The sequence below is a fragment of the Salvelinus fontinalis genome, chromosome 14 (assembly GCF_029448725.1).
Source record: "Salvelinus fontinalis isolate EN_2023a chromosome 14, ASM2944872v1, whole genome shotgun sequence".
Lineage (NCBI taxonomy): Eukaryota > Metazoa > Chordata > Actinopteri > Salmoniformes > Salmonidae > Salvelinus > Salvelinus fontinalis.
The window spans coordinates 40323345-40337740 of record NC_074678.1 but is presented as its reverse complement, the minus strand read 5'-3'; the positions used below and the strand labels follow the sequence as shown (position 1 = coordinate 40337740).

The 14396-nt window shown below is 42.4% G+C and overlaps 1 protein-coding gene across 1 annotated transcript; it reads right to left on the bottom strand.

Annotated features, from left to right (window-relative positions):
- Positions 1 to 11912: 11912 nt before the first annotated feature.
- On the bottom strand, positions 11913 to 13616 carry LOC129810841 (mitochondrial import inner membrane translocase subunit Tim13). The gene is made up of 3 exons (XM_055861777.1): positions 13354 to 13616; positions 12994 to 13062; positions 11913 to 12841 (listed from the first exon to the last, which is right to left on the bottom strand). Exons 1-3 carry the CDS (start codon positions 13471 to 13473, stop codon positions 12743 to 12745), a joined length of 288 nt encoding a protein of 95 aa, XP_055717752.1. The 5' UTR covers positions 13474 to 13616; the 3' UTR covers positions 11913 to 12742.
- Positions 13617 to 14396: the final 780 nt, after the last annotated feature.

Here is a 14396-nt window from a genome sequence, read left to right as displayed (position 1 = left end):
ACGAAACGCTTTGCAACAGAATACACCCCAGGTCAAAGGTCAACTGTTATTGAACTTCCGGAAGAGCAAAAATGGCGGTGAGTTTGTCAGAGAAGAAAGAGGAAGCGAGACACCCCACTTGCTGTTTTTTTTGGGACTCCCAAAAAACACACCACTTCGATATAACTACAATCAGAAGTGACGTCTCGTAGCAGGTTAGGAGAACATTTTCACTAACCCTAACCCTTTTCCTAACCTTAATCTTTCTCCTAACCTATTATGTGAATTATTCTAACCTGCTACGAAAAAGTAACTTCCAGTTGTAGCTGTATTGAAGTGGTGTGTTTTTAGGGAATTTCATTTTGCCCAAATGAGAATCTTCCCTACATCTTTACATTTTGTGACTGGCTTTAATATACTTTCGTTACTCACCAAAGTAAAGACGTTGAGTGCTGATGAAATTTGCTCTGCTATGCGCAAGCTGCAGGCTATCTCTGGTCCATGCGCATGGGCGACAGCTAGTCTGATGCTAACTGAAGTGCTCAAAAGTCATTTATTTTGTTTATTCTACAAATCACAGCCAGGGTTTGAACAGTGTTTGAGTTTTATTGAGGTCCGGAAGAGGTGGGAGTGATTTTCTGTACAATGAGACACTTTAAATGCTATTTGGAGAACAACAAAAACTATTTCAAAAATGACCCCAGCCATTATCACATTGGCTGCTGTAGGTTCATCCACCACAGTCAATCTACAAACACATAGCATATTAGCTACACATTTTTGAACGGAACAAAAACCTATGACATTTTTAGAACTATATTTTGATGCCAATTTAATGTAGGCCTATAGGGAAGATAGTCCATGTGATATGGAGATGTTCATATTGGAGTATATCTCATTTTTTGTAAGTTCCTAACTTGTTTGATAAGATTAGTACAGATTTTCTCAAGAGATCCAACATGGGGCCCGACCTCAAGTTTGGGAACCACTGTACTAAACTCTCTCTCTGCTTGCTTCCTTTCTATCTCTGTCTCCTCTGCTTCCTTCTGCATGCAGTGCAGCCTGCCTCAGCCTCACCACTGAGCGCCACATCACTGTCTGTCTCAGTAGCCTACTCTCTGTAAAGCAAAGTTATTATAAGAACTTAGTAGCATATATTTTGCTCCTGCAGAGGTAGGCTCCGTTTAACATTAGCTTCTTACTTCATCCTTCTAGCTGGCTAAGTAATACTAGCCAGAGCCCTTTAACGTTACTGCAACAGAAGTCTTGCCGGCAGCCAGCCACCTGACTGACTGACATACTGTACAGGAAAACCTCTCTGGTCTTTGTGGTTGAGTCTGTGGTTGAAATTCACTGTTGAGTGAGTAACCTTACAGATAATTGTATGTGTGGGGTACAGAGAAGAGGTAGTCATTCAAAAATCATGTTAATCACTATTAATGCACACAGAGAGAGTTCATGCAACTTATTATGTGACTTGTTAAGCAAATTTTTACTCCTGAACTTATTTAGGCTTGCCATAACAAAGGGGTTGAATACTTATTGACTCAAGACATTTTAGCTTTTCATTTTTTATTAATTTTGAAAAGTTTAGATAAACATCATTCCACTTCGAAATTATGGGGTATTCAATCAATCAATCAAATGTATTTATAAAGCCCTTTTTAAAATCAGCTGATGTCACAAAGTGCTATACATAAACCCAGCCTACCTAAATCCCCAAACAGCAAGCCATGCAGATGTAGAAGCACGGTGGCTAGGAAAAACTCCCTAGAAAGGCAGGAACCTAGGAAGAAACCTCTATGGAAAACAGGCTCTGAGGGGTGGCCAGTCCTCTTCTGGCTGTGCCGGGTGGAGATTATAAGAGTACATGGCCATTTAAAGCCAGATTATTCTTCAAGATGTTCAAACGTTAATAGTTGACCAGCAGGGTCAAATAATAATCAGTGGTTGTAGAGGGTGCAACAGGTCAGTACCTCAGGAGTAAATGTCAGTTGGCTTTTCATAGCTAAGCATTCAGAGGTCGAGACAGCAGAGAGAGACAGAGAGAGAGTTGAAAACAGCAGGTCTGGGACAAGGTAGCATGTCTGGTGAACAGGTCAGGGTTCCCTAGCCACAGGCAGAGCAGTTGAAACTGGAGCAGGAGCACAACCAGGAGGACTGGGGACAGCCAGGAGTCATCAGGCCAGGTAGTCCCGAGGCATGATCCTAGGGCTCAGGTCCTCTGGGAGATGAGGGAGAGAGATAATTAGAGGGAGCATATTTAAATTCACACAAGACACCAGATAAGACAGGAGAATTACACCAGATATAACAGACAGACCCTAGCCCTCCAGCACATAGACTATTGCAGCATAGATACTGGAGACTGAGACAGGGGTGGGTCGGGTGACACTGTGGCCCCATACGACAATATCCCCAGACAGGGCCAACCAGGCAGGATATAACCCCACCCACTTTGCCAAAGCACAGCCCCCACACCACTAGAGTGATATCAACAGACCACCAACTTACTACCCTGAGACAAGGCTGAGTATAGCCCATGAAGATCTCCTCCACTGCAGAAGCACATATTGTGTGTAGGCCAGTGATTTAAAAAAATTGCAATTTAATCCATTTTAAATTCAGGCTGTAACACAACAAAATGTGGAAAACATCAAGGGGTGTGAATACTTTCTGAAGGCAATGTAACTATAAGCGACTATTTACTAGTTGTGGACTCATTCTCCGACAGTCAGTTTTTGTTTGTTTGGGGGATGTCTGTGCACACGGCAGGCGTCACGGGATGGTTGTAAAATACCCTTTTGTCCGGCATCTCTGTCAGCAGCGTTTCTAGTTGCCTACTTGAGCAGACCGCGAGCTGTGGTAGTTCGTTTCACATCGGCCCTCTGCCTGTACCGCTAGAGGGTGGAGTTAGCCGTTTGAGACTGGTGAATGTGCTGAAAAAGTTCAAATTCTGGAAGGCAAATTTCAGGGACGCAGGAGAACTTTCACTGTTCATGAATCTGCCATTCGTTCGCAAAGAGGCAGGCATGATATAAAAAAAAAAGTTACCTTTATTTAACTAGGCAAGTGTTAGTAAAACGTTTACTGTTGACAGGAGAACAAGAGGAGACAATAGGACGAGGTGGATAATTTTATAATAAGGCCGTTTAATCACATGTAAAGATATCTTAGTAAAATCTTGCAGCAAGGCTCTTTCTGTCTGACTCCTAGTGAATCGTCCGGAAAAGAGACCAGTTTCCAGAATTGTACAGTACTATATAGACAACAAGCAAAGTAGGTAGATCTGCGAGTCCGGCCTTCCGATTGGTCGATCTGGGTCTTGGGTAGTCCTGATCAGGCCTGGTGTCCACGTTCCATTGGTTCCTGAGAGTTCTTTGTCCTGAGGTCCAACCATGGGTTGGGTGTGTCTGTGTGATTGTCATGGGGGAGGGGAGTTGTGGGTGTCGTGCATATGTCCAAGAGAAAGAGGGGGTGTGTATGTTGTGTCAACTATAGCTAATGTTGAGAAGTTGTTAAAACAAGTTACCAATATCTAATACAATTTCTTACAAATCCCCCTCTTCACGTCTCACAAGAGACGTGACATAAAAGTATATAAAAAGACAAAACTAAAGGATAAAATTTGTCAGAAGACAAATTTTTTATTCCCTCTCTTCACGTCTCACAAGAGACGTGACATAAAAGTATAAAAAGACAAAGCTAAGGGATAAAATTTGTCAGAAGACAAATTTTTAATTCCCTCTCTTCACGTCTCACAAGAGACGTGACATAAAAGTATAAAAAGACAAAGCTAAGGGATAAAATTTGTCAGAAGACAAATTTTTAATTCCCTCTCTTCACGTCTCACAAGAGACGTGACATAAAAGTATAAAAAGACAAAGCTAAGGGATAAAATTTGTCAGAAGACAAATTTTTAATTCCCTCTCTTCACGTCTCACAAGAGACGTGACATAAAAGTATAAAAAGACAAAGCTAAGGGATAAAATTTGTCAGAAGACAAATTTTTAATTCCCTCTCTTCACGTCTCACAAGAGACGTGACATAAAAGTATCATAGTCCTCAAATATATAGACAGGTCCAGCTTCCCCATCCTCAAGCAATGGGAACATTTGGGCCCTTTTCTGATTAGGGTCTATGGCGGCAGTTATAACACGGCTAGCAAGCGTGCGCGCACATGGAATGCAACAGCATCCACAAAGTACAAGAATGGCCGCAAAAACAGAAATTGATACTAGGATGGAGGAAACCAGCGTCTTATATTTACCAAAAGCATCCATCCATGAGTCCCACATAGTAGTGTCCACTCCAGAATGCTGTTTCATCTTACCATTAAGGGTACGAAGTCCCTCCAATGCTACAGTCAGACTCCCATCCGTAGCTGTGTTATTGGGAATGAAAGTACAACACTGTTCACCAAACATTGCACAGACCCCCCCCCCGTTCAGCCAATAACATATCAACCGCTATTCTATTTTGAAATGCCATCAGGGACGTAGCTGCCAATTGTCCATGGACCGCCTCGAAGCCTTGTTGAGTCCAATTGCCCAGTTTCTGGACATTAAAATGAATGTAGTTAATTCTGTCCACATTTTTATTAACTGTACACCACCAACAAAATGATGATTCAAAACCTGCGGCCACTTGGTCAACCAGTTTATACTTATCTGGTACCCCCCTGGGGACACCAATTGCATCAATGTAAGTTGGGTCCTAAATGAGCAAGGACCAAAAAGGAGACCACTCCAATAACTACCCCTGGAGTGGTCAACCACACATTAGTAAACCAAAAAACGAGAATATGTTAAACCCTCAGGTCCATCCCTCTATGCAACCTGTACCAGGTGGGCTCGTCGCCACCCGGGAACTTCAAACCTTCACAACAGGGAGGACAAACATCACTTTTTATTCATTCAACATCAACTACAGCAAACCAAGGGTCCTCCTCTGTCAGCCCACTCTCCTGCGGAAGCTCGTTTTCGTATCAGCCTCTCCAACTGGAGCATCAAGCAACGGCATCATACTAGAGGCCCCTTACACATCTGTAACAAACTTCTTCAAACAAGGTATGATACAGGCAACACAGAAATGAAAAACAACAACTAGTGTCAGAAATCCAGTAATCATCATTGCAGTGTACTTACCAAAACAACCACCCAGCCAGGGGAACAGTCCACTCTCCTCCACACCTGCAAGACCCTTCATCTCCACTGATAACCTTGCCAACCCACTCAGAGCTTTTGAAATGCTCCCATCCGGACTAGTATTGTTAGGAACAAACGTGCAACACTGTTACACCTCCCTTGTTGGCCAGACTTATGTCCAGTGTTAGTCTATTGTTTCTACTGGTTTGTGAGGTAGCATCCAATTGTTCAGCCATCCCTGTAAGTCCTGTGTGGGTGTGTTTGACAAATCATCATTAATTATAGTAGATATAATTGATCCAGACCTTTTGTTTTAGCATCAACAATAGCTGGGCCAATGATGGGCATCAGATGCCACAGGCCATCATTCCTGGTTAATGTCTGGAATTCGTGGGGGACCCCTATTGGGACCCCCAACAGGTTGGTGTGCATGTTATCTGTACCCTCGGACCAAGGAGCGTCACGTTTCTGCCGTCTCCTGGGTTGGTCCCAAGCCTCTGTGTCCTGTGTAGCTCCCAGAAGTTGATTAGCTATAATAATAGGCAATGGTGGTATCAGACTGGCCAAAGCACATGAGCAACGACAATTTCCTTTCAAAAATGGGGTCAACCGCCTGGCAGGTCCACACATCCACCATACATCAGCAACACCTCTAGTTAATAGTGGTATTAGTGATGCAGGTAGTAGCAGGGAGCCTTCCATAGTCTATACCTCTACCTGTACCAGTGATACAGCTGTTATGTCCCCCATATGCCTTAACTCCCCACGGTACCTTCTGGGGAGGGACCACTGGGAACACAAGACTCAGAGTCTTACACAGGGTTGAATTTGGCTTGAACTTTTCCAATATGCACATCCAACCTTCCCCATTACTTAGGACAAATGGGTGAGCAGCCAGAATAGGTCTGGCATGTCCACATACGACACAGTCCTTTCTATTAAGTGTTTTGTAGGCCAACCACATATTCTCCCTTTCCTCATAACCAGTTTCAGTCCCCAAATGTTCACTATCTGAGATGTCTTTTATATTTATTATCTGTACCAGATTGGAGAGCTTAGGTGATGGCGTGGGACTTGGTCTTGAAGTGGTGGAGGAGACCGGCTGAACCCTGGTCCGTTGGAACTGGTGGTGGTTCTGGCAGCACCGCGATGGTAACATCCCCATCGTATCCTGATCAAACAGCTCAGGACTACAAGCAGTCCTGTAAAACCCCACCCTCTCCCAGAGAACACATCATCAGCCAGAGATCAAGCAACACTTTCACTTCTATGAACGAACACAGTGAGGAAAGGTCGGGGGCAGGGAAATCTTCATTAAGGAGTTGATCCCCGAGCTCTATTTAGCAACGGTTCTTCTCCTTAACTCTGTGATCATTCGGCAGTGTCAGTGTGTCTCACCCTCCAAGTGCGATATGCCCCCAGGTCGAGTGATTCACCTTCTCCCTTAATTCACCTGCAATGTATAAACTCTTGGACGTACAGGTTTGGTTAGCAAACAGTTCCTCATTTGTTCTTTCTGATTATATATTTAACTTCTATGCCTAATTTTTTAGCTATAAATGTTTAATTTTAAATAAGTTTATTATCCAATGGGCCCCATCCTTTCCCAGTCCACAATGTACCCTCCTTCGTTTGATACCTGGCTCTGGCCAGGTATCAACCTTACCTACTCTAAATAATAACCTAGTACATCATATTATAGGAACGTCCCTTCTATTCCCCGCATATCCAATTCTCCCCTGGGCGCACATCCATATCTATTCTTTTCCAATTCTCTGTCAAGTGACCTATCTACTTTGAAATGTATCTGTGCTGCTTATATATGTTAACCCATTTCCCTCCTATCTTATTTCACAGCCCACCTTGCTCATTTCCTGGTCCACCCTCCCCACTCTGCTCTCAAACCTTCAAGGTCTCAACAGTGCGGGGTAGACCCATCTGTCTGCCTTTTTCTATGTGTTCCTTTACAATATTAACTAAGTGTCTCACTGTTTTGACTTTATCTGCATGGATTTAAAAATAACAACAGGTCTTATAGTGTCAATCTTTAAAGTCCTAACATAACCTTAATTAACCTATCTCTATCTTCTAATGGCCAATACAAATGCTTACCTTATGGTCAAGAGTTATAAACTCTATTATAATCAATTTACCTCAAAACTAGTATCCCAAATGACACAATCTCATTATTCTCACCACATTTCCCCGCGAGTGATCAAGTCGCCGGAAAATGCAATGGAAACAGAAAACAGGTCAAAATGTTACACCTACATTCGTGTTCCATATCTAAACATACCAAAAGAACCCTTTATCTTCTCAAAGTCCCTTGCCTAAATAAAACTCAGAAAGTAAAACTCCTATTCCCATATGAGTGTATTCTTTTAAGATATCTTATCTCTGGGTACACGGAAACCCTTAACCTTAATGTTTACTCCAAAAAACAAAATTATGTCACCAGCATTCAACCAGTCGGCTGGGAGACCATTGGGTGCTGCAATACTGCCATCTTCTGTCCATTCTCTGCACAGCTCTCCACCCACTCTTATTCAACCTTCTCAATTTGAGCAATATTAGTTCCTTATTTTAACTATTGTTTTCCAAATTTTAATTTTTTAATTTTTTTTATTTTTATTATTATTATTTTTTTAATCTATTATTATCTAGTTAGACTAGAGTGTCCGTGACATACATCCATGGGGATCCGGTTATAGTTATTCTATTAACCATGTGAAAGTGCCCAGGGACACCCCAAATGTCAAATAAGGGGCCAGATATCCCAAGCCTTGCCCAGGGAGGGAGAAATATCCCTCTAACTGGGCGAGGTTCCTTTATCAGGGGAGGCGGAGTTTGATTCCGCATCACCTGAGTCAGGAATGTCTTCATTTGGAATCGAATTTAAGCTGTTTAAATCAGCTCTGACTTCTGTCAGTGTTCTAGAAGGGATTGGGGCTGGAGTGCAATGTGTGAGGTGGTGCCAAGGTGCGCCTGATTTACCTTTGACCTGGACTGAGTGTGAAGTAACCTCCCTCACTTCGTACTGTCCAGTCCACCTGGGTTCTAGCCACTTTCTCTTGTGGACATTAACCCCACCCAGTCACCAATTTTTACCTTCCGTGTGCCAGATCTCCCTTCTGCTTCCCCGTTGGACCTTGTGAATCTGTGTGGAGAGAGCTCTTTAGTTTCGAGCTCTTTGATCAGTTTCCTGTGTGGGTTGAATCGCGATTCTCCCTCAAAGGTCACCTCTCCTCTGGAATCTTTCTCCCTCTCGTCTCCTGTCCGATGAATTTTCTATTGGGCCGAATACAAATATGTTTTGACCATCCTCTGCTTCCAAGTTTGTTAGTAAAACGTTTACTGTTGACAGGAGAACAAGAGGAGACAATAGGACGAGGTGGATAATTTTATAATAAGGCCGTTTAATCACATGTAAAGATATCTTAGTAAAATCTTGCAGCAAGGCTCTTTCTGTCTGACTCCTAGTGAATCGTCCGGAAAAGAGACCAGTTTCCAGAATTGTACAGTACTATATAGACAACAAGCAAAGTAGGTAGATCTGCGAGTCCGGCCTTCCGATTGGTCGATCTGGGTCTTGGGTAGTCCTGATCAGGCCTGGTGTCCACGTTCCATTGGTTCCTGAGAGTTCTTTGTCCTGAGGTCCAACCACGGGTTGGGTGTGTCTGTATGATTGTCAGGGGGGAGGGGAGTTGTGGGTGTCGTGCATATGTCCAAGAGAAAGGGGGGGTGTGTATGTTGTGTCAACTATAGCTAATGTTGAGAAGTTGTTAAAACAAGTTACCAATATCTAATACAATTTCTTACACAAGTCAGTTAAGAACAAATTCTTATTGATGGCCTCCCGGTTAACAGTGGGTTAACTGCCTTGTTCAGGGGCAGAACGACAGATTTTTACCATGTCAGCTCGGGGATTCGATCCAGCAACCTTTCGGTTACTAGTCCAACGCTCTAACCACTACCTGCCGCCCAGAACTCAGTTAGATCTGTCTGAGCTTTGATCAACGCTGGAAGAAATATTTAGACGTTGACCCGTAATTGACTTTCTTTTGTGTACAAAATATATATTTGTTTTATTAATTTTTTCAAATTAGAAAGGATTACCGAGGTCTGGACTTCAATGCCATATGCAGCCTAGTTACGGCCATGATGACAGCTTGCCCATATAGATACAAGTTTGTCACTCCTGCAACACCTTTACGTTGGTGCGTAACGAAAGTATACTGAAGCCAGTGACTAAACAACATTAAAATCCTCTATTGAGGGAAGAATGGAAAGACGCAGGGTGTTGAAGTTAAGTCGTAAGCCGTACGTAACGCCCTGGACGAGAGCTAGCATTTTTCCAATCCCCACATGACACATTGATTCATTATTTATTTCCTCTGCAGGATAAAGAAAGTATATTTGACGTGTCAAAATATATTTACAAACCAGTCTGAGTGACATTTCAGGGAGGACGAGAAGGTAGCCTAATTGTCTAGCTAACAACTAAGCAGCTATTTTGAACTAGGACTGGTCATTCATGTTGACAGTCAATGCACCTCAATTGCAAACACATTTTATTCACTAACAATTTTCACAGCCAGTGGTGTCCTGAAAGGTTTCGATCATCTGTTGTACCTGGTGATGGATGGAACAATTGAATGCATGTGTGGTAAGGGATACAAACTCCTCTGACAATAGTCCTTGTCAGGGTGCTGAGGGATGTTATTTTTACTAATGAAACACATCCCTCAGCACCCTGACGAGAACTACTAACAAAATACCAGTTTATGGGAAATGCATGCTGTTGAACTTACATTTTCCTCCAAGAGAGTGGCTGACTTATACTTTTCTTCTCCCTCCCCAGTCTGATGACCAATTCAAGCTGACAGAGACAACTGGGCTTAGCAGTGTGCAGAGGGACCTCTGTGGTGCTCATTTGCCCACAGGATGGCTTGGAGACCATTCCTAAAGCCCCTTCTTACAGCAGCAGGAGGGCTAGCTGGTAGCAGCAGCTCTGCCACCTCTCCTACAACAAACTATCAGGGGCTGCATCTCCAATTCATCTACACTGTACTGAAATGACAGGATCGGTGAAAGCTGTATGACAGATGACTACTGGAAATGGTTGTTGCTATTATTTGAATGCCGGTGACATGATGAGTGGTGCTTGGCTGCTAATTATTAAATAAAATGATCTTATCCATATCTCATCATTAACCCCCTGTCCACTTTATCAGCTAACTGTTGTCTAGAAAGCATGCGCCAAAACCAGATTGGTCAAGTTTGCCATTAATCGCAACAGTTTTTGTAACAAAAACATCCATAAGAGTTGAAAATGTGACGGAAACCCATTTAACTAGTTTTTTTTTCAGTACATGATAACTTAACTGCAACAACAACGAAAAAAGTGCAGTCATCACAGTTTTTTAAATCTGCAACGAGTATGTTTGATGGGAATACACCTCTGGTAGGAAAATGCACACATCGTTCTTATGCAGATTTTGTTTTTACGCATCAATTCGATGGAAACCTAGCTACTGTTCCCAAATGTACATTTACAGTCTGTATGGTGACAAACATTTAAAATCAGGTGACTTCTTTTTGTTCTTATGCTCTTATCGACCTTCCCAGGACCAATGCACATTTTGGGAGATTCAGGGAGATTTTGGTGGCCCCCTCATGCGTTGTGAACCCTCTGGCCAGTGGTTTGTTGCCGGGGTGACCAGGTGGGTACATGGCTGTGGATGGACTGGTTTCCCAGGAGTCTACATGCGGGTCACTGCCATCAGGGAATGGATATCTAACTATCTGCCCTTTTGAGGCTATGGAAAAAAGGAGGAATTGAGACATCATACAATACTTGAGGACACAATGGGTTTTCTACTTTGCAGCCACCACTGGTATTTCTTGTGCGCTACTGGTCAAGGATGATGTATGCACTCCACCATCAACATCATGAAACTACCTGGAGATATCAGGAGATCCAGGTGAACTTTTGGACTAGTAAAATGGGGGTCTGTGGACATTTTACTAAAATATGCATATAAACATGTAGAAGTTGTGTATTTATTTTATCGTATTCGACAAAGATTTCTGTGGGTTCAAAATGTTTATTTACATTACTGTCATTTTTCATGTGTCCAACCAGCTTTTTAATGTAAATTCTGTGGGCCAACCATCTAAAAGTTGGAAAAGATACATTTTTATAGCAGATGCTCAGGAACTGAGCCTTGCATGAAAGCATCTTTATGTAGTGTAGCTAGATCTACACTTCTGGAAGCAGTTCAGGTGCTACAAGAAATATGAACCAACGACACTGTTTCCCCAGCATGGGAGAATGTATATGAAATATGAACCAACGACTGTTTCCCCAGCATGGGAGAATGTATATGAAATATGAACCAACGACACTGTTTCCCCCAGCATGGGAGAATGTATATGAAATATGAACCAACGACACTGTTTCCCCCAGCATGGGAGAATGTATATGAAATATGAACCAACGACACTGTTTCCCCCAGCATGGGAGAATGTATATGAAATATGAACCAACGACACTGTTTCCCCCAGCATGGGAGAATGTATATGAAATATGAACCAACGACACTGTTTCCCCCAGCATGGGAGAATGTATATGAAATATGAACCAACGACACTGTTTCCCCCAGCATGGGAGAATGTATATGAAATATGAACCAACGACTGTTTCCCCAGCATGGGAGAATGTATATGAAATATGCAAGGAATAAGTATTAAAAATAAGAAAATAAAGAAACAGAGCACAAATGCTTGATCTGAATTTATTTATTTACGTCTCACAAGTAAAAAAGGCCTTTCCAGTCAGTCATAAACACACTTCTGAGCAGCAGCACCCATCTTTAAGCACTCACAGGCCATTTATTTTTACTTCCTTACACAAATCAAAGGGATGAATGAAGGAGAGCTGTTCCCAGTAATCTGACAAACAAAGCCAGCCAGGTTCAAAACAGGTTCAATACAAAGTCAAAACAGGTTCAATACAAAGTCTGCACCACGGCAGATAGTGACAACTGGAACGCAAGTCTGACAATACTGTTTTGTTCTCGACACGCATTATGATATAGGATTGTTTAGCTGGTCCGAGTGCCTGGTTCACAATTATGAAAACAAACAAAAAATTGTTCCTCAGTTCTTCCACAGGGAAGAAACCAGGTTTAGCAAGGTGGTAAAAGAAGCCTTGCCTAATCCCATCAGGGAACTGGTGTTTCACCCACACTCACAGCCAGTAGCCAACTGAAGAATAGGTACCTGACACTGAACTTTTAGGGGACAGTTACAGAGAGTTTTACATTATAATTGCAGATAATATTTCCTTTTTAACATTATTAATTCATGACACTTAATAATAATAATAAAAAACAATAGAAGATATCCATTTGTTAAAATATCCTTTTAGTGAAAGGAAAATGTCCACTATCATTATTGCTGCCATTCACAGGGTCTCCAAACCTGTCCGTTAGGTGTTCTCACAGAAGTTTGTGTCATCATGCCACATACGCTCTTGCAGCCTCAGCCACTAACACCTTCCCTGACATATGTTTTGGCTTTGCAAAGGTGTGGCTGGCAGAATAGGACGATGTTCATATACGAGCTCTTTCCCTCTGTAGTCTGGAGTTGTAGGCACGGGACACAGTATTCCATGCATCCATATATCGATCCATGCACATAGCGATGCATTTCTGCAATAAACAGACAAATATATCAGTGAGCATTACCCAGTCCCACAGCATAATATTAGCATTTTCAAAAATGCACCTTATCTGAGGTTTGAAATTACACTTCATATACATATACCATCCCACCAATCTGCAAATAAAATACACTGGCATACCTGTTCAGAGTTGTCCAACGTGCCTCCAGGTTTGCCTATGCATTTCTTGAAACATTTGTCTGTCATTCTCTAGAACAAAGAAAAATGAAAAAAGTTTAAACCACAGTGAGCTAGAAAGTAATTCTCACCTCATAGTTCAGGCTCAACGACCTCTGACAGGGAGTTTAAGAAGATAGCAAGTTGAAGGTCGGCAATTACAATCATTAGCTGGATATGCCCAGTTTGGATATGGTCTATTGAGCCAACTAGCTAGCTAACTAACTGTTGCTTTTGCATTAGTTAGCTATATACCTGGATACAAACAATGTTAATATTTCTACTACCTAGCTAGCTTGCTAGCTCAAAACAATTAAACGTTACCTGCAAGAGCTCTTGCGCATTAGCCACCGCAATCTGTACCTTTACTTGCTCCATGATTGTCCCGGTATCCATTTTACCGGACCCAGCACCTGATGAAAAATCGGAACCAAATCCGTCCATATCTAATTGCTATAATATTATCTTTAAGAAATTACACTGTAGCTAGTAATTACACGTGTTAGCTAATGTAAACACTTAGGAAAAATTGCCCTTGAAACGATATTGTTCAACCACGTGACTTCCTGTAATTGTGATTCCAACGTAGGGAATGTAGTTTTTAGTTCCCTGGACAGTTCAGTCCATACAAAATTGTAGTCTACACGAAGCGTGATCATTTTATCTTGATTCACTTATTTAAATAAAAACATAAATATAATATGTCTGAAATGTGTTTTGGCCCATCTAAAAGTTTGAGACACATGGGTGTGTTATATTCCAACACATAGATTTGAGTGACACAATGTTTGTTCATTATGCAGAGTAGCAGTCATTCAATCTTCTAGGTGTAACAATTGGGATAATGGGACGATACGTATCACGCATTTCTCATCCAGGGATTGAGGTAAGGTTTCCCGAGCCATATTTTGCACCGGCTCCGTAGTGTCAAGCGTGTCTGACTCCAGTGCTACTGTAAGCAAAGCCTAGGCAGTTGTAAGCAAGCATTGGGTCAAAATCTATTCTGGCTAGGGCCAGTTAGGTCATTATTTACTGTTTTCTTTTCTTGTTCAGGTGTAGCCTGTTCACTAGGCAGCAGATTGTAAGCGGCATTTTGAGTAAAGCACCAACAGCAGTCACCCGGATTCAGGCTCTGTACGGCAGCCACCTGGCCTTCCCCCGGGTGTCTTCCTTCCGCTCAGATCATTACAGGAACCCAGTGAGTAGCCCTGTGGGGAGCCCCCTCCTGCCTCACAAAACTGGTCCCCAGTAGCCACACCCTCTCCCCGCTGGCTGTTCCAGTGTTCCTTGACCAGTGGCAACAGGACCTTTGTCAGGAGCACGTGCTCTGGGGACTATTCCCAGGATAGTGTGGGATTAATGGGGAG

Coding starts and splice junctions, on each gene's coding strand:
- LOC129810841 (XM_055861777.1), bottom strand. CDS start 13,473: ATGGACGGATTTGGTTCCGATTTTTCATCAGGTGCTGGGTCCGGTAAA. Junction 13,063..13,353: donor ATGCGCAAGAGCTCTTGCAG/GTAACGTTTAAT, acceptor TCTTTGTTCTAG/AGAATGACAGACAAATGTTT. Junction 12,842..12,993: donor CGTTGGACAACTCTGAACAG/GTATGCCAGTGT, acceptor TGTTTATTGCAG/AAATGCATCGCTATGTGCAT.